Source organism: Coffea arabica, chromosome 6c (genome assembly GCF_036785885.1).
Source record: "Coffea arabica cultivar ET-39 chromosome 6c, Coffea Arabica ET-39 HiFi, whole genome shotgun sequence".
Lineage (NCBI taxonomy): Eukaryota > Viridiplantae > Streptophyta > Magnoliopsida > Gentianales > Rubiaceae > Coffea > Coffea arabica.
In genome coordinates this window covers 24,737,712-24,756,348 of record NC_092320.1, presented here as the reverse complement: position 1 = coordinate 24,756,348, position 18,637 = coordinate 24,737,712, and the positions used below count along the sequence as shown (strand labels likewise).

The following is an 18,637-nucleotide window of genomic DNA, read 5'->3' as shown; positions in this document are numbered from 1 at the left end:
CATTATAATTTTAGTTATGCATTGGAAAGTTATTTTAATATAAATTAAAGTACATTAAATATTTTTAGTTTATATTTATTCATATTTTTTGTGTATTTTTAATGCTGTTACTATTTGTCTTGTTATTGGTCATGTTTTGATATTATTGTTGTACGTCATAGTTAGCCATGTACTATTTTCGTAGTAAAGTAGTTGTAGTCAATCAGATTTATTGGAATGAGTGAAGTAATAGTCAACTCAAATATTGATTATGTTTTTATCTATTTGTTTGGATGTGTTTGCTAGTTGTATAAAAGCATAGGCTCCATGACTGTTTTGTACCAATGGGTGGAATTATCAAAAAGATAACTACAATTGTTGGAAATTACACTTTGTAAGGTAAGATTTTTTCTTTCGTTGGTTATAGTTTTTTTTTTGTTACATATAAATTTTTTGGCTGTTTTTTATGTTTATGATATTTTTTGGTAGGTAGAGTCCAGGCCTTTTTTTTTTTTTTTTTTTTGAAAATTGCAGTGATGATACAGCTGATAGAGTTAGGATGAATTGTGATGCAGAAAATTTTCATTCCAATCAAGTTGTATGGTTGAATAATGAAATTAGAGCAAAGATAGTTGAAATATCCAAATTTAGAGGCCTTTGCTAAATTTGCAAAAGAAGTAGATAAAGAAAGAGATGCACTTTCTTTTTTTTTAGCATAGTTAGATATGAAGTTCAGTTTATAAATGACCACGTTTGAAAATGCAATTATTATATATTTTTTTTAGTTAAGGTGTATTAAGTTTTTTAGCATGTGTTTAATATTTGCCATTGCCTATTTGTATGTTTTGTTTTGTTTTTTTTTGTTTTGTTTTTTTTTTTATAAGTTTTTTTTTTTAATTTTATTGATAGGAGCAAAATTTACACACTAAGAAAGACCAATTCGAAGTACAGCAATCGACTGAAAAGGTAATAAATCAAACACAAAACCTCCATGTCTCATTCAACCGCATATTAGCTCCAGTTGTCCTTTGTTCTCAGCCTTTCATACGCTTACTTTTCCGAATTGAAGGCATTCCTAATCTATCAAGTCGAATGGCCCCACGAGCCATAGTTGGGAACGAATTAAAGGCCTCGTAAAGCTTGACTTGATACTCTGGATGAAATACGCCCACATTGGACAGCGCATCAGCAACTTTGTTAGCTTCCCTATAGCTTCCCTATATTTGTATGTTTTGTTACGCATGAACGAATTTGTATTTTGTAAATATAGTCGTTCACGATCTTCGATTTTATTTTGTTTCAAAATTTTGAATTATATTTATTCTGGATTGGTATATTAGTAGCCGAACAAAATCAAAGAAAGAAATAAAATATTTTATAGATAGGTGCAATATTCTTTGATTAACTGGGAATTGAAAAGCATTACATGATAATTATTATTTTGTAATAAATTAAAAATAATAACACTTCCTTCTCCAAGGAAATGGCATTCAACAAATCTTGCCCAACCAGTTGGTAGATATATATGCCATCAACTTCGCATATCCAATTGTTGTACTCACAGGTACAAGAGATTGTGTGATCTATATTTGTTTGCAATAGGAAATTATGGCTCCCGGTAACATCTGCAAAGAAATGAGAATGCGAATATATATAAATGAAATGAATATTTATATTATGAAATTCTTATTAATATTTATCAGAGATCATGGAATCTAAAAATGACATAAAGGGAATATATTGCAACTCTCTTATTAATCTTGGGTTAGTCAAACAATTGTCTGTTGAGTATATTGCAAGTCTAAAGACCATATAGTATAGCCAATATAGAGAAATCTTAAAGAGTGAATTATCTTGGAGTTCATGATCTTGTATGAACTATAACCACCCAGTGTCTCAAAGCTTGTATCAAGTTCAAAAAACCAAGTTTGATTTTCATTGCGTAAGATCATAACAGGTGTCCAATGCTGCCTGAGCATTGGAAATAGTTGAAGTGAAATTCTCTGTAAAATTGCATGTTAGCCAATGACTGATGCAATAATAAAAAGGGTAAAATTTAAAAAAAAAAATAGCCATATGTTACCAATCCTACAAAATGAAGTAAAATGCCAAAAAAAGGGAAAAAAATATTTTTCCTATAATATTAAATAAATCAATGATGATAAGGAGTAACATTTTGACTATTGTTTTGCAATTGCCAATTAGTGTGGAGTCTCCAAAAACCATGCTTGGCCTTCGAACGACTAACAGACAGATGCCATAGAGAGAGAGAGTTCTAGAGTGAGTAAAAAAGTAAGAAACTTGTGGGATTATATAGTTTCCTTAATTGGATTTAAATGGCCATTCATTTTAAGTCATAAAATTTTTATTAAGCATCCATCTCAAATTAAGCTCCGTTTATTTGGATGGATAAATAGATTTGAATCCAATTTGCCACCACTACTTGAAAGCTCAAGAAGAAACAAGTTTGAGCTGGTAATTTTACGGTTAAAAAAAAAAGGCTCGATATGCCTCCATGACTAAGAGAAACAGAGCTGAACCTTTTGAAGTTGCCTCTTTTCATGTTCACTTATATTTATTCAGTAGTCTTATTTTCCGATGAAACGCAGCAACAATTGGTAAAAACAAGACAGACAAGAATATATGTGTATGTATATATATATATATATATATATATATATATGCAATGAAGAAAAAATGACCAAAAGTAAGTTTCGTTTTATTGAAAGAAATCAAGCACTACTAGGCGAATTCTAACCTTTCTACAGCTTCAATCGCCTGGGAAGCTGCAGAACGTGAAAGCTGATAAATGGTCTCAAAATTCCTTTCTCCCATGGCCTTCTTACTGAATATAGCATCAGACAAAACAACTGATGTTGCTCCATGAGCAATATACTCCCCAACCAAATCTGCATCAGTGTTAAAAGGTGTAGCCAACTTGTAACAAGCATTGCTTTGATAGCGGATGTGTTAATGAAGGTCAAGCAATTGACGATAACCACTTTAAGGAGATCAAAATACATGTAAAAGCCAAAAATATGAAGCATTTGGATGGATCCAGCATACATGTATGAAGCATAAAATTGGTAAACCATGAGAAAACTTTTTCTTGTTGCACAGATTTTTCTTTTGTTTGGGGAATTTTAAGAGAGAGAAGCAAAATGAGAAAATCCAATTGCCTTTTAAGAAGCATCGTTCATTCAAAGTATGGCTTCAAACGGAACAAAAAGAAAAAGGTCATGAAGCAGCATTACTTAGAGATATCAAATGTAACCAATGTAAAGTGGACAATTTTCACTAGCCAACAAAGACTAACAGAAAATGATTGGCAGATTCAATTATACGAGGAAGTACTAGCCAACCAAGACTAACAAAAGAAAAGGCACCCTAAACCTATATACAAAAGTATTTTGCGTCAATATCCAATAACTAGATGTATCCAAAATCAGCACAGAAACTAATAAAATAGATGAAAACCCTGCTGGAGAAAAATCAAGTATCCTGTAATAAACATCTTTTAAGATTGCAAACAAAAATGAGCTTACGAGCCCAGCTAGTTCTCCAGGTTGCATGCACATTAAAATTTTCACATGGCCAGATATATACACTTAGTAATTTGGTAAGAAGGTCAGAAACTTCCAATTTCAGACAAAGCATCCATGTAATTTCCCAACAATAACAATCACAAGAAACTTAACCCTTAGAAACAACCGTGTATTATTGTAGAATTTCTGTGATAAGCTAGTATAACCATAGTTATTCATCAAGTAATATGAATCGAATCCATAATTCACATCAAATTTCTGAGAAACCACTTAAAACATTAACAAGGATTATTCTGACCAATCGCCATGCAACCAATCTCCCAACTAAAAATTAAAGCCAATTTATTGGTCCCTTGATTTGATTAGACAAAAACATATAGTTCCGTGCTTATCCTCAGTTTGTCTCTCAGACTCCCCAAACAGAAAGATGTGCATTTCTTTCACCTTAATTACCCTTCCTCCAAGCCCTAAATAATGTAAAATAAGGAAAAGAGAAATCCTCTATTAACTTTCCTCGACACAGTTTCAAGCAAATGTTTCAGACGGCAGCTAGTATACAAACTCTTTCACCAACCTTTTCATTCTTACAAGTAAAATTAGACAGATATAATTAATAACTTCATAGAAGGTAAAATAGTGGATGAGCATCTCAAAATCCTAACAGGAAAGCATCACCTCTTGGTAGTGCTAAGGAAAGAATATCTAGGCTTTTAAGAGAGATGAAGCCAAACCTACTGTTATGCCCTGAGAGGCAATCAAAGGGATATGAGGGAAGGGCTTTTTCAGAGCTGCTATGTATTGGATACCACCCAATGCAGACACTGGATACACCTGTTGCAACAAAGGAACAGGAAGTAAAAAGGAAAAGAACACACAATATTTTACCACCTGAACCATAATTGCAGTCAATAGGTACAAAAGCCCTCAAAGTCAGCCAAATTAACCATAGACACTAAGTTCGGATTAGTAGATTTAGCAGCTGGATGTTAATAGACTTCGGTAGCAAGACAGGTACGGTAGTTCATTAAGAAAGAAAAGGATAGGGAAAGGAACTGCAACATCCCATGGCACTGAGTTCTCCCAAACATTTTTCTCTAAAAATGAAATTATGATGCAAAGAAATGTACCATACTGGGTAAAGAATTTTCAATATTAATTATAAGCTCAGCTCTTACAACTTTGAGGGCAAGATCATCCCAGAGAAAGATTTTAAAGTAAACAAAAGCAACTGCCACTAGGGAAGTCTCATTTTAAGCAAACACTCAACCCTTCTTAAACCTCTACTTTCATTCAAACCAATGAGAAAAAGACTGGTAAGGAAACAACACTAAAGTTCTCCTTGTCCTTTTAATTAATTTTTTTCTTTTTTCCATTTTAAAACTTTATAGTTTCATGATATCATGGGAAAGGGTTCTGTGCAGTTTTGTGTCCATAAGAGTAAGAAATGTTAAACTGGGCTGGACAAAGTTCTTCTTCTTGACTCTAAAGGTGAAGCTGTTAAATGAAGTTTTTCAAATATGAGGCTGTCTATCAGTAATATAGGCAAAAACCAGAGCTAGTAAAAAATGTCACTGACCACTATTGCATGTAACTCAGCAAACATGATGTTAAAAATAAATATCACATCAATTTAGAGAAGATCTTACATAAGTATTCTATATCTCTTAGTTATTCAAATGAATCTTGTAAGACTTCTACTTCTTTTCTTTAAAAGAAAACGCAGGTGTCTGCATGCATAGCTATGCAATAAGTATGACGGTCCTCTTTTCACATCTCGCAAAACGATGTGCTATCTCTATATCTTTAATGCTTGATATCAACGAGATACAACCAGTAAACATAACAAAAAGGAAACAACTACAAATCAAGGAGATGACAGGTTGGAATTGAAGACCACCATCCATCACCTGTTTTCCCTTCTATAAGAATAGGCATGTCCGTGTTCAGACTAGAGGCACATTAAGAGTTAAAACTGCCTTAGAACCAAGAGCTGTATGCGTATCAAAGGCAAAATTTAAGAGTCCGATTCATTCTAGAGGATTGAGGATCTGATGTAGAAGATCAGTTTCCACCAGGTACTCAAATTGCTAAATCTATCCTTCATGATGTCTTTACGCTTGAAGAAGTTGGTAACATTGAATGTTCACGACATCTCCTCATCTAATTATCAAATAACAAGTTGTTGAGTAGAATACCAAGTGTATCATAAAATATCTCTCTGAAACTCACTTTGGTGGATAACCATTATTTGCAGCACGCCAGATACTTATGGCCTGACATTTGCCAAGGCAAAGGCTCCTTGACAGAGCATCAAAGCTGCTGATGGGGCAACAGAATTGTGGATAGGTACTTTGAGGTTTAGGATTCACAACTACAAGGGTGGGCAATCAAAGGAACAGACATCAATGGGATCAGAATAGTAAATTATAGCAAAAAATTGCAGGAAATTCAAGTTTTAGACTAAAAAAATAAAAAATAAAAAAGGAATTGTAGCAATCACCCCATTGAATATTTAGGCATTAAACTCAAGCAAGATTTTATAAGCTTCAAGATTGCAAGTGTGCATGAATTTTATTAATGTAGGAAATCTGTCTTCTCTCCATGAAGTACAACATACAGACTCATAACTAACTCCTATTTCGAATTAGGATTCCCTCCTTAATTATAAAAATGAACAAGACTCCATTTTCAAAACTCATACAAATTCCAAATCAGAAAACTACCATTACTCAACTCCAAAACAGTAATTAGTGAACGGAAAATTCCTGCCAAAAGCTACATTGATACAATACCTTGATGAAAATTTAGAATATATCCAATAGCATAAAAATTAAACAACTAAAGAACTACTTAGATAAATGCTAGTAAAGACACAATCCAACTCCAAATAGGCTCCTTATCTCAAAAGCATGCAAAAAATGAAGCCTGGGATTTTGAAGCATCTTTGCCACAGCTATCATAAACTTTACTCAATTGCTGCCATTTGACGTTCTTCTCTATCACTCCTTATCCTCCAGGAAAGACTGAAACATATGAATATTATGTACCTGGCATTCCCAAGAGAACCACTTGATACATGCTACCATGAAAACCCAGCGTACCACGTACTTTGTTTACATCTACTTGATTATAACCTGTGGGAAAAGAGAGCCATTCCTTACGAATAACCTCCTGCCCACAGGATCTGGTGTCAGATTAGGGGCCTACCTTGGGACCACTTTCTGATACTCTTTATAAGAGAGATACTTTCACCACCCAACTTTTCGTTGTAACAAACTTGCTGCTCATTTCATTTCTTTGCCAAATCACTTCTCTAGCCATTTCAATAGCCACCGTGTATTGTCATATAAACATAGCTGATCTCATATTCTTACTCATTATTGTAATTTGAACTAACTAGAAGCTTTTTTCACACATTAATGTGTGATAACATGTATTTTGGGAGAAAAATGTCTAACTCTAGATTATGAATGACCAACTACTATTTATAGTACTACAAATCTAACAAATTATTTACAAGAATACTCTTACTAATTTATTTATTTATAAGAGTATTTATATTCTCTTAACACTCTCCCTCAAGTTGAAACATATATATCATAAGCACCCAACTTGTCACAAATGTATATCACCCTAGAGCCCCCTAAACGCTTAGTAAACAAATCAGTTAATTGATCTATAGATTATTGTACATGAAATATCTTAATGACTCCATCAAGTAATTTCTCTCGAATGAAATAACAATCAACTTCACTATATTTTGTCATTTCATGAAACATTGGGTTAGACACAATATGAATAGCGGCCTGATTATCACACACTAAATTCATAGGCTGTTTATATTCAAACCCATTTTCAAGTAACATGCTCTTCAACCAAATCAATTCACACACAGTGTGAGCCATAGCACGGTATTCAGATTCTGCACTTGACTTGGAGACAACCGTTTGTTTCTTACTCTTCCACGACATTAAATTACCACCAACAAACATACAATATCCTGTAGTTGATCTTCGATCTGAGGCAGAATCAACCCAATCTGCATCACTGTATCCTTCAATATCAGTGTGTCCATTATTTTGATACAGCAACCCTTTTCCGGGAACACTTTTAAGATACCTGAGAATTCGTATAACAGCATCCCAATGACTGGTACGAGGAGTCTCAAAAAATTGACTCACGACACTCATTGCAAACAAAATGTCAGGCCTATTACAGTGAGATAATTTAATTTACCCACAAATTTTCGATATTGCTCAAGATCATTTAGTAATGCACCTTGATCTCCTACTAATTTCACATTAGAATCCATAGGAGTATCCACAGGTCGACAACCTAACATTCCAACTTCCCTCAACATATCGAGTACATATTTTCTTTGGCATAAATAAATCCCATATTTAGACCGAACTACCTCAATACTTAAAAAATATTGTAAGTGACCTAAATCCTTTGCCTGAAAGTTTGCCTGCAGATTAGACTTAAGCTGCTGATCCGCACAACATCATTACATGTAATCACAATATCATCCATGTAAACAACTAATAAAATCTTACCAGCATCAGAATGCCAATAAAATAGAGTGATCTATTCCACATCTTGTCAGATCGAACTCCATAACAACAGTACTAAACCGGCCAAACCAAATCCTAGGAGACTATTTCAATCCATATAAGGATTTTTCAAATGACAAACCAACCGCGAATTCTTCCCATGAACAACAAATCCAAGAGGTCGTTCCATATATATCTCTTCGTCCAAATCTCCATGTAAAAAACATATAAAAATGCATTTTTCACATCCAACTAATGCAATGGCCAATTATAAGTTGCTGCCAAAGAGATAAGAAAACGAACAAATGTAATTTTTGCAACCTAAAAAAATGTCTCTAAACAGTCGATTCTGTACGCCTGAGTAAATCCTTTAGCTACCAGACGAGCTTCAATCTATCAATAGAACCATTAGATTGTACTTTTATAGTGTATACCAATTTACAACCAACAACAGGCTTATCAGAAGGAAGAGAGACAAGATCCCAAGTATCATTTTACTTCAAAGCAAACATCTCTTCTTGCATAGCTAATCTCCAACTAGGATGATTGAGAGCATGGGTAATAAAGTTAAAATAGATACAAAATCAAGTGAAGCAACAAAAGAAAAATTGACGGAGGAATACGAGAATAAGAAATAAAATTAGAAATAGGATGAGAATATGCCTCTTACCTTTGCATAAAGCAAAAGGAAGATCTAACTCATAGGAGGGGCTCATACCTGGATTTGAAGATTGAAAGTTAATTGGTGAAATGCGTGATGTATTAGGAGCTTTCTCAACTACAGAACGACGAGAATAAATTTGAAAACTAGAACGAGATAACCGAGTTGTGGAATCTGATGGACTGTATAACTCAAGTGATAAAGATGAAGGGACTGGCAAAACAGGAGAAGGAAAAGAGAACCATTGTTCTAACTCGCGAGGTATATCTTGTTTCATAAAATAAGGAGTAGATTCAAATAAAGTAACATCAACACAAGTGAAAAACCGATTTAAAACTTGACTGTAATATCTATATCATTTTTGCGCTTGTGCGTATTTTAAGAAAGTAAACTTAATAGCATGAGGATCTAATTTATTCACTCCGGGAACAAGCTGATGGACAAAACACACACATCCAAAAATACGAAAAGGTAATTTAAACACAAGTTCAAGAGGAAAAAGAATGGAGTGAGGTAATTGGCCTCCAAGAATATTAGATGGCATGCGATTAATTAAATAACATGCAGTTAAAATTGCATCACTTCAAAACTGTTTAGGCACATTCATGTGCCACAAAAGTGTTCGACCAATTTCGGCTAAATGTTCAATTTTTCTTTCAACAACTCCATTCTATTGTAGAGTGTGAGGACAAGAGAACTGATGAATTATACCGGATTTAGTCATAAAAGTATCAAAAAGAGTGGAAAAATATTCTTTCGCATTAGCACTGCGAAATATACGTATAGGTACATTAAATTGATTCTTTATTTCTGTAATAAATGTACAAAAAATGAAATATAGCTCTGAACGATCTTTCATTAAATAAAACCATGTAACTCTAGAAAAGTCATCAACAAAGATTACAAAATATTTAAAACCAAACTTTGAAGTGACACGACTAGGACCCCAAACATCAGAATGAACTAACAAAAAGGGTTCACAAACCCGTTTATTGACTCTAGGGGCAAAAGAAACACGATGATACTTTTCTAACTGACAAGATTCATATTCTAAAGAAGACAATTGACTCAAGTAGGAACCAACATCTTCAAATTTTGTAAAGATGAATGACCCAAACGACAATTAATTTCAAGGGAGAAACAGTAGCAAAACACACAATTGGACCATTAGAGTTAGAAAATGAAGACCATTTTGCTCATGCCCTCCACCAATCGTCCTCTTTATCTTCAAATCTTGAATGGTAACAAAATCAGAAGAAAAAGTAACTGAACACTACAAAAATTTAGTAAGTTTACTAACATACATTATATTAAAAGACAAATTGGGTATATAAAGAACAGAAGACAGCGGAAGAGATGGGTTAATTTCTAGTCCTTTTCCTTTAACTCTAGTTGTAGATCCATCAGTTAAAGTAACATGAGGAAAGGAAATAGACTCTTGAATATTACAAAAATGTCTAGAGGTACCTGACATATGATCAGTAGCCCCAGAGTCAATAACCCATGAATCAGAATTAGAGGATATGAGGAAACAAGCCATAACTTTACCTTGTTGTGCTAAAGAAGCAGAGGAAAAAAATACGTGATTTGCAGTTTGACACTTTAGGAATTTAACATAATCTTTCTCGGATATGGTAAGTCTTCTGGAACCCTTGTGCTGAAGAACCTGATTCAGTTTAGTCAGTGGTAACCGTATTAGCAAACCGATGAGGTTTTCCAACCAAATCTCAACAAATATCACGAATGTGATTTTTCAAACCACAATGAGTACACTCATAGGTACCTCGACCTCCTCTACTTCTTCCTCCATTAGAGGCACGTCCAAAACTAAGTTGCTCACCTCCAGGACTAAGTTGTTCTATCCGATTGTTATTAGCAACTAAAGTAGACTTGTTATTAATTAGAGTACCATCACCTTGTGCATTATCTTTAGATGCAGAACTTAAGACACGAGCATATGACTCTGCAAAGGATAATAATTGTTCACCTGCTAAAATTTGAGATTTGATTGATTCAAATTCTGGCTTAAGGCCAGCCAAGAATTTGAGCACAAGCGTTTGTTTTCTTTACCTCTGCATAACTGTAGTATCACTTGAGGCATTACATCCGTGAAAGATTACTGCAGTATAATAACCGGACATAATTTCAAACTTCTTTTGTTGTCTCAAAATGAGAACACACGTAAGTAATTCGTGACTCCATAGAATTTCATAGTGCTCCAACAATTTGGGCATCCTCTTGAATCCACATTAGTCTCTTCTTATCCTCCGTAGGAGAGTCATCTATGAGATGTCGTTGCTTTTCTAAGGTTATCAAATAAATCTTAACAGCTTTTGACCACTGTTGCCACTGTTGATAATTAGTGCCGTTCAACTTCCAATTTGTGATTTGAGGCGTCACCATTGTCAAAACATTAGTGGACGCCATCACACTTTTGATAAACTATCAGCCATAACGAATATCACTTCAAACAAAAAAAATAATCAAAATTCGTGATGAACAATATGCGTAACCAGTAATGCGATGTACAGTATCGCGTGAGCAGGACTTTTGCTAGATGTCTAACCCTAACTCTAGAACTTTAGCTCTGATACCACGATAACATGTATTTTGGGAGAAATGTCTAACTCTCGTATTATGAGTGACAAACTAATATTTATAGTAGTACAAATCTAAAAACTATTTACAAGAATACCCTTACTAATTTATTTATCTACAAGAGTACTTATATTCTCTTAACAATGTGGTCTTCTCCTCATGAGATAAATAGTAATGTTCACTTTTGTAGATCATAAATCCATTCACTCATCCTTTTAACATACTCTCTCCCTCTCTCTCTTTCCCCCTCTCACTCTCTTACTACACCACCATGATCAAACCCTGGCCCTACATAATGCCTCAACTTAATTTATAAAAGCGGATTGAAGCCATCAAGTTGTTTTCTAATCCAAAATGAGTTATGTAGAGTTGATTTAGAATGATAGGAAACATGATAATAGGATGCAGTCCTTCACATGATAATAGGAAACATGAATTCATGAGATTACAAGAAACATAACCATCAAAATTATCGCACAACAGATCAAAAAATATGTTTCAATTATGACATTATTCACCTAAAGAAAGAATCTAAAAAGATTCAAAATTCTAAAGAGCTTGTTAGTGTAGGAAATCTTACAACAACACAAATGTTCTTGATTGTGCCAAAAAATTTCAACGATATCTCGAAATATTATCTCCACATCTAATGAAGACAAACAAGATCAAAATCCTTCAAATTTGATAACAAGGCAGACCTGGAGAAGATGATTTCTAATATAAACTTCCTCATGGCATTATTATTAACAGTATTATGTTTTCTAAGTTAACTCTGCTATTCGGAAAGTAAACACTAGGTTTTCATTTTCTTCTTTGGGTATAATCAATCAATTACTTGGCTCTAGAGCGCTCCAGTCAAAACCTTATTTATTGATCTGTCATCACCCATGCACAGTATATCATTTAGGCAGATCAGATTTGCACAAAAATATTGTCTTTTGCCATAAACCAGATAAAATTTATTTTCTAATAAAAAGTTGTTAATTCTGGAATATTGGACAGATAGGATTAAACTTAATATCACAACACAAATTGCAAAACATAACAAGAAGTGACAATTGAAATATTTGGTTTCCTATTAGCAGAAGAGTTACAGACCTTGATCATTTTGGCTCCAGAACTGAATGCGGACAATATCTGCATAAGTATGAAGATAACTAAGCAACTTGCTTTGTCTATTCTTTTCTTTCTTTATCAATCATACATTTCTTTAAAAGATAACGAAAAACAAATAAAAGTCAAACAAAATAATACATCTTTAAAGGAAACATCTTTGTTGGGAAAATATATCTTTAGGACAACAAGGCATCACCACCTAATATATCAGACACACTTATGTACATAAGCATATGGTGTAACAAGTTACATTGGCAAGCTCAGCCCAAGAACAACAAAGATCGTTGAATTCCTAAACAAAATCCGACCCAATAAAGTAGTATTGATAGCCAAGAATAATTCTACCTCTGTTGGAGTCATGGCTCCAGGTATATATAGAGCTTTGCTGCATGAAACATCATCCAAAATACCCTTGAACAGAAAATGAGAAGTCAACATCTAATTAAAACAAATATATCAGTCTACGCTTTTACAGGAATCAGCAGCAGTGCAGCCTACTTTCTGTTCTGTCCATACCATTACCATTGCAGGACTAAGAAGAAACTTAGCTCCATGGCTCATAGCATGTTTGGCATCTTCAAGATTTAAAACAGTCCCAACCTGCAGCACAAAAAAAGAAATTGTATAATGTTACTTCTCTTTTTATTACTGTTTTCGGCCATTCTTTTGTTCCAGTAAACAGTAGAAACGATAAAAATTCAAGTTAAGATTCCACACAACCAGAGTTGACAAAAAGGAACAAATTTCCATCCTAAATTATTTTACAAATGATAGCAATGACTAATGCTAAACTTTATATACGAAAATCCAGTAAAATATTAGTTGCCTTGCTTATTTAAAAGCAAGCCTGACACTAGGCTAAAAAAATATTCCCATATATAAGTTTTAGTGTACAATAGGAGAAGCAACTACCAAGCATACAATCCACCCTACATAAGGCCAATGGAGCTACCATTTTTGAATCTTTGAGATGCGTACTTAAAAGTAAGACAAGTTGAAATGTATAGAAGATTTGGGGAAAAAACCCTAAACTTACCCCTATTATTTTTGTTGGATACTCGTGCACTAATTGCTGTAAAACCTGTCTTGTGAAAGGACAGTATATTAACCAACAAGTTTGCCGCCACTACCTGGCATAGAGGGAAAGTGATATGTTGAAAATTACCTCAAAGACACCTGGATTGGACATTACAATCTCCAGCTGCAGAACATCAAGTCATTTCTCAGTAATCAACTTTAAAGTTTGAAACTTACCATCCTACGAATAGTGTAAGTCGTTGTTTCATTTCTCTTGATGGTCATAACTATGCCACCAAGTATAAGCAATTAAGCAGGCCAAACAAATTTGCAAACCTTCCAGTAACTCCAAAAACCAAATGATTTATCAGAATGCTTGATTTAACACTTATCTTTCTTAACCATTCCCATTTGCTTTAGGTGTTTTTTGGGGTGCTTTTAAAAAATTTTACTATAGGTTTTTTTTTGTTAAAAAACAAAGTGGTGATTTTAGAGTATTAAGGTTGTTTTTAACTGCTACCCTTCCCATCTCCTACAATCCCAGCCAACCACCCACCCTTGCCACCTTCCCCCTCCTCTGCCACCCCACCCTCCTTCTCTGCCACCTCTCTCCACAGCCCCCTCCCATTTCCCCTCTTCCACCCCCAGTCACATGGCATGTGGTTGGGGTTGTGAGGGCAAAAGTGCGAGAGGTTTAGGGGGCTAAGGAGGGGAGGGGGAGGTGCAGCAGTGGCGGAAGGAAAGGGGGAGAGACAAAGGCTGGTGCGCATGGTGGTGAAGAGAGAAGGGGAGATTATGTGGAGAAATAGTGGTTTTTTTTTAGTGATTTGGATCTTTAATGTGTTTTTTGGGGTGTTACGGTAGATTTTTTTTTAATTGAAAAACGTGTGATTTTTTAAAAACAGCTAATCCAAACAAGCCAATAGTTATGTAACATGTAATCCCATTGTTTTATAAATCTCAACTTATAGGACACTGATGAACTTACCACAGTAATTCCACCATTTAATGCAGCACGAGCAGCTTCAAATGCCAATTCTGCACTAGATGACATAGCAGGGAGTAGATCAAGTACCAAATCAGAATCAATTCGTGGCTCTTCCAATTTGAGGATGCCCTTTAACAAGCTATTACCAAAAAAACTAAAAATTCCCCTGCCATCATACCTCACAATTTGCTTGAACTCCTAGAGGTATGAAGCTACTAATAATTCCTATATTGGGTACATCTTCTATCCAATGAAGGTCATTTGGCTACTCTTCTTCTACCACTTGCTAAAATTACCAAAGCAACATCCATATACTACCTGGAATACTTATTTGTATTACTGGAGGCAAAGGCTCTGATCGCACTTTTTAGGAAAATGCTTTGAAAAAATCTCAAAAGCATGCTTCTAAACACCTTTTGCGCCACATAGAATACTATGCTCAAGTGATATACTAATATTGTCCTTAGAAATTTATAAATGCCTATATTTTACGTGGATTCATATAGGCCTGAAACTTATGGGAAGACAAAAAAAATAAAAAATGGAGATTATAGGTTATAGGACTTTACCTTTCAGCGCGAAGACAAGCAATTATACCGGAATTTTGAATTGCTGACAAGGTTTCGTTGCACTTGGAGATGGTGGTGTCAGGCACTGAAACTGAGAGGGAAGAGTTTTGGATCGAACATCTGAGAGGATAACAAGATCCAGATGAAGAAATTCTTGTCCTTGAAGATAGAGATAGAGAAGGACAGGCCAAAGTGAAGCTTGCTGCAAGAGCCATTATGACTCTTTGGTTTTTTGTAAAGCTTTCCTGTTACGAGAGTAATAAAAATATATAAACAAAAGACTAGAAACAAAATTGAGCCAAGGAAAACAATTCAGAAGTGGCCACAACTCTGCTATTCCTTGCTTCTTCAAAGCACAGTGCCCCCTCCTCCCTCTTCTCTCCAATTCCAGTGGCCTGAGCTAAGTTTCAGTACTTTGAAGATAGATTGTGGAACTGTATCATTTAGATGTAATGTTTAGAGTCTCTCTCATTCTCAAAAGGAAAATGAGAATAGATTCTTAAAGCATATCAGCATTTCTCCCATTCTACCAATAACAATCAAGCAAAAGAAAAATAGATTGAGAAAATTACCCGGTTTCCCCTATACTTTTGAAATGATATAGATTCAACCACTCAACTTTTTATAGTAAAGTTACCCACTTAACTCTCAAACGTGTATATTTTTGGGCCATTCCGTCTGTTTTCATTGTCAAGTCAGCTTCCGATTATATCTCATGATCCATGTGAGTCCTTAGATGTCAAGTCTGCTTCCGATTATATCTCATGATCCATGTGAGTCCTTAGATGTGGCAGACTTGACGATCTAAGTAGACAAAATGGCCCAAAATATACACATTTGGAAGTTGAGCGGGTAACTTCATACTCTTAAAAGTTGAGTGGCCAAAATTATACCATTTGAAAAGTTTAGTGGGCAATCAGGTAATGTGCTCTATCCAGAGCAAATTACCCCGTTACCCATTAAATTCCTTAGGGATTTTAACCAAACTATCAAAACTAGTTAGAAATCCATATTGCATATTACAAAATCCCAAACCATAGTTCTTTTAAGAATATTCTGACAACTTTACAACTCAAAATTTATGTCCGTATTAAGTTGAAGTTTGGCAAGAGTAAAGCCAAACCTGGAGTAGATCCAGCTTCTAGAGAAAATTAGGGGGAGAAGGGTGCTTGTACATGGCAGGGGAATGGATAGAAGAGGATGCACCATGCTGGGGAGAGGAGGGGAGAGAATCGTGGTTCCAGCCTACAAATTTTCTTTTACTAATTTTTTGTTGTCTCTTCTGTTCTCCATTAGTGACTAAGGGATTTACATGCAAGTTGAAGCTACAGTAAAGTTGAACTGTAGTTGCTTAGGATAACTTGTGGTTCTTGCACACTCTATGCATGTAGTTTACATAGGAAACTTATATGCCATTAAACGTTCTATTAAAGAAGGGGAAATCACTTATTTAATCCATAAACTTATATTCTAGCTAATTTAGTTCCTAAACTTTAAAGTTTCAACAATTTAGTCAATTTAGTCCTTTTAGCCAACGTCCGGCATCTGGAAACGGGCAATTTGGATACCAGCCGTGCCCTTTGCCTTAATTTACCTATCCTAGCCTTAATCAACAATTGCGTCATTTTCAATGAATAACTAAACAAAGGGATTGAGGATCTCACGTCGCATACCTTTCAAAAAAAATAATAAAATAAAATGGAAGCAAAAAGGAGTTGTTGAAGATTAAAGTAAATTTTTGGTTCTTGATAAAATAAATCAAAAACAAAAGAAAACAGAAAAAGAGCCTAAGATTGGACTTGGCAAATGTGACAATTCAAGTACCTAGTAAAATCTAGGAAACGGGATTTTCAAGAATAAGGAGTCACCACTCAATATTGGGTTCTAGATGTAACAAGTCATCTATACATTTTGCTTAACCAAAAAAAAATTCTATACATTTAGCTAAAAGTTAATTTTTCTTTTTAATTTTTAGATAGAAAACGATCAAAATTCTATACATTTAGCTAAAAGTTAATTTTTCTTTTTAATTTTTAGATAGAAAACGATCAAAATTGTTTATTTAGATGACACACTCTACAAAAACAAGAGAAGTAGATTCAGGTGCTTAGTTGGGAGGAAAGAAAATCAAGGTATCGGCCCTGAGAACCTCCTTACATTTGATGAAAAGTGGGTGCAAGATTAATTAGCGTTCTTATAATAATAGAGCCAAAATTCTAGTTAATTCAAACTAAAAAAATAGCATGCATTTAATTAATAGAAAAAGACTTTTAAAGACATGAAAATGCATAACACATAGATAACTAAATAAAGGAAAGTGCCTAACCTTCAAGCTTCCGCTGCTATAAACACGCACGATTACATTCCACAAAGTAAAGCAAGAGCAAATACAGAAAGCGAAACAACTATAATACACAACCTGCGTCCTATATGGGGCTTACATGAATTCCAGACATTAAATATAACTAGTTAAAGCTAACTAGGATCAATTGAAATGCCAAATAAAGTCAAGACTCACTTTTCCAATCTTAGGGAGCTAATTGAGAATCAAGAAATAAAGTATGAATTGAAAGTTTGGTAAACAATTGAAAACTTGGTAAACAGCAGGGGTCAAATCACAAAATAAGGGAAAGTTGAGGATAATGTTCGCAATTTTCAAAACCCACAGAAGCACGTAGACTACAAACACAGACAACGAAAATTGCACCAAAACGACAGAGAAGGTTTGAAGTATTCTTCTCATTTTCAAGGAGGGACTTTTGACAGACAGATGATGAGCATTTACAAATTCAGCAAATTTCGACAAAAGAAAACAAAGAATTCTAGTAAATTTTGATCAAATTCAACCATCTAAAACCGATTGAATCAAGAAAAATGAGGATAAAGCATGGCAAGACAAGTGCTGCAGACCAGAACTTTAAACATAAGAAAATCACAGGGTCAATAAGGAAACTTAACAGAGAATTTTCGTTGAAGCAGATGAAGCCGATTAGAAGATGACGACACTGGCGGACTGGGATGGCTCCTCCTCCTCCTTTTCCTTCCACAGCTTTTTTCCCCCTACTTCGTTTTCTTCTTCTTCTTGGCGCTGATCCTGTGTTGTTTGTGCTGTTTTGGCGCGCAATTTGCCTCTGTTGTGCGTGCTTGTTTATTTGAAATGGAAAGGCAGAGAATTAGGGAGAGAACCGAGAGTGGGTGAGGTATGGGAGTGAATGGAATATATGCTGACGATCGCATGGATAATGTTGGGACTTAGGGAGTAGTGCAGTTTAGGATCACGTATGCTAACAGCGCGGCACCGTGCGATAGAGACACTACTCTAAAGGATGTAGACACGTACATGGTAAATATGGGCACGAACATAATAAAATGAACAAAAAATAAATTTTTGGACACAAATTTGAATGGGAAAGAACATTTATAGTGCTTCTACTTGATATTGTGTTTGTATCTGTGTGCCACTATCACTGTTGGTGACAAAAAAGGCCCTCATCCGAGCGTAAACAAGTTTAATCCAAGGGATAATTTTAGAAGCCTCCGTTTCCACAATTTCATTGACCTTTCTTGATGTTTATAAAATTAACTAACCTTCTCTGAAGTTAGGGTTTTGA

The 18,637-nt window shown here is 34.7% G+C and overlaps 1 protein-coding gene across 14 annotated transcripts; it reads right to left on the bottom strand.

Annotated features, from left to right (window-relative positions):
- Positions 1–1,337: 1,337 nt before the first annotated feature.
- Positions 1,338–18,387, bottom strand: LOC113691599 (uncharacterized). Of its 14 annotated transcripts, none has more exons than XM_027209810.2 (12): positions 17,985–18,375; positions 15,356–15,460; positions 15,027–15,271; positions 14,458–14,512; positions 13,618–13,653; positions 13,489–13,533; positions 12,975–13,052; positions 12,798–12,863; positions 12,435–12,473; positions 4,256–4,355; positions 2,738–2,888; positions 1,338–1,604 (listed from the first exon to the last, which is right to left on the bottom strand). In XM_027209810.2, the coding sequence occupies exons 3-12, from the start codon at positions 15,239–15,241 to the stop codon at positions 1,586–1,588; spliced, it is 804 nt and encodes a 267-aa protein (XP_027065611.1). In that variant the 5' UTR covers positions 15,242–15,271; positions 15,356–15,460; positions 17,985–18,375; the 3' UTR covers positions 1,338–1,585. The 14 variants fall into 14 exon arrangements, with proteins under 14 accessions (XP_027065611.1, XP_027065612.1, XP_027065609.1 ...); XM_027209811.2 differs by having other exon boundaries at positions 4,260–4,355; positions 12,969–13,052; positions 17,985–18,374; XM_027209808.2 differs by having other exon boundaries at positions 12,969–13,052; positions 17,985–18,373.
- Positions 18,388–18,637: the final 250 nt, after the last annotated feature.

What these genes read in the sequence shown, in the direction of transcription:
- LOC113691599 (XM_072053345.1), bottom strand. Translation starts at nt 15,241, where the DNA reads ATGGCTCTTGCAGCAAGCTTCACTTTGGCCTGTCCTTCTCTATCTCTA. An exon ending in TAAATGGTGGAATTACTGTG is followed by an intron (nt 13,654 to 14,457) that starts GTAAGTTCATCA and finishes GATGTTCTGCAG; the next exon opens with CTGGAGATTGTAATGTCCAA. An exon ending in ATCCAACAAAAATAATAGGG is followed by an intron (nt 13,053 to 13,488) that starts GTAAGTTTAGGG and finishes TTTGTGCTGCAG; the next exon opens with GTTGGGACTGTTTTAAATCT.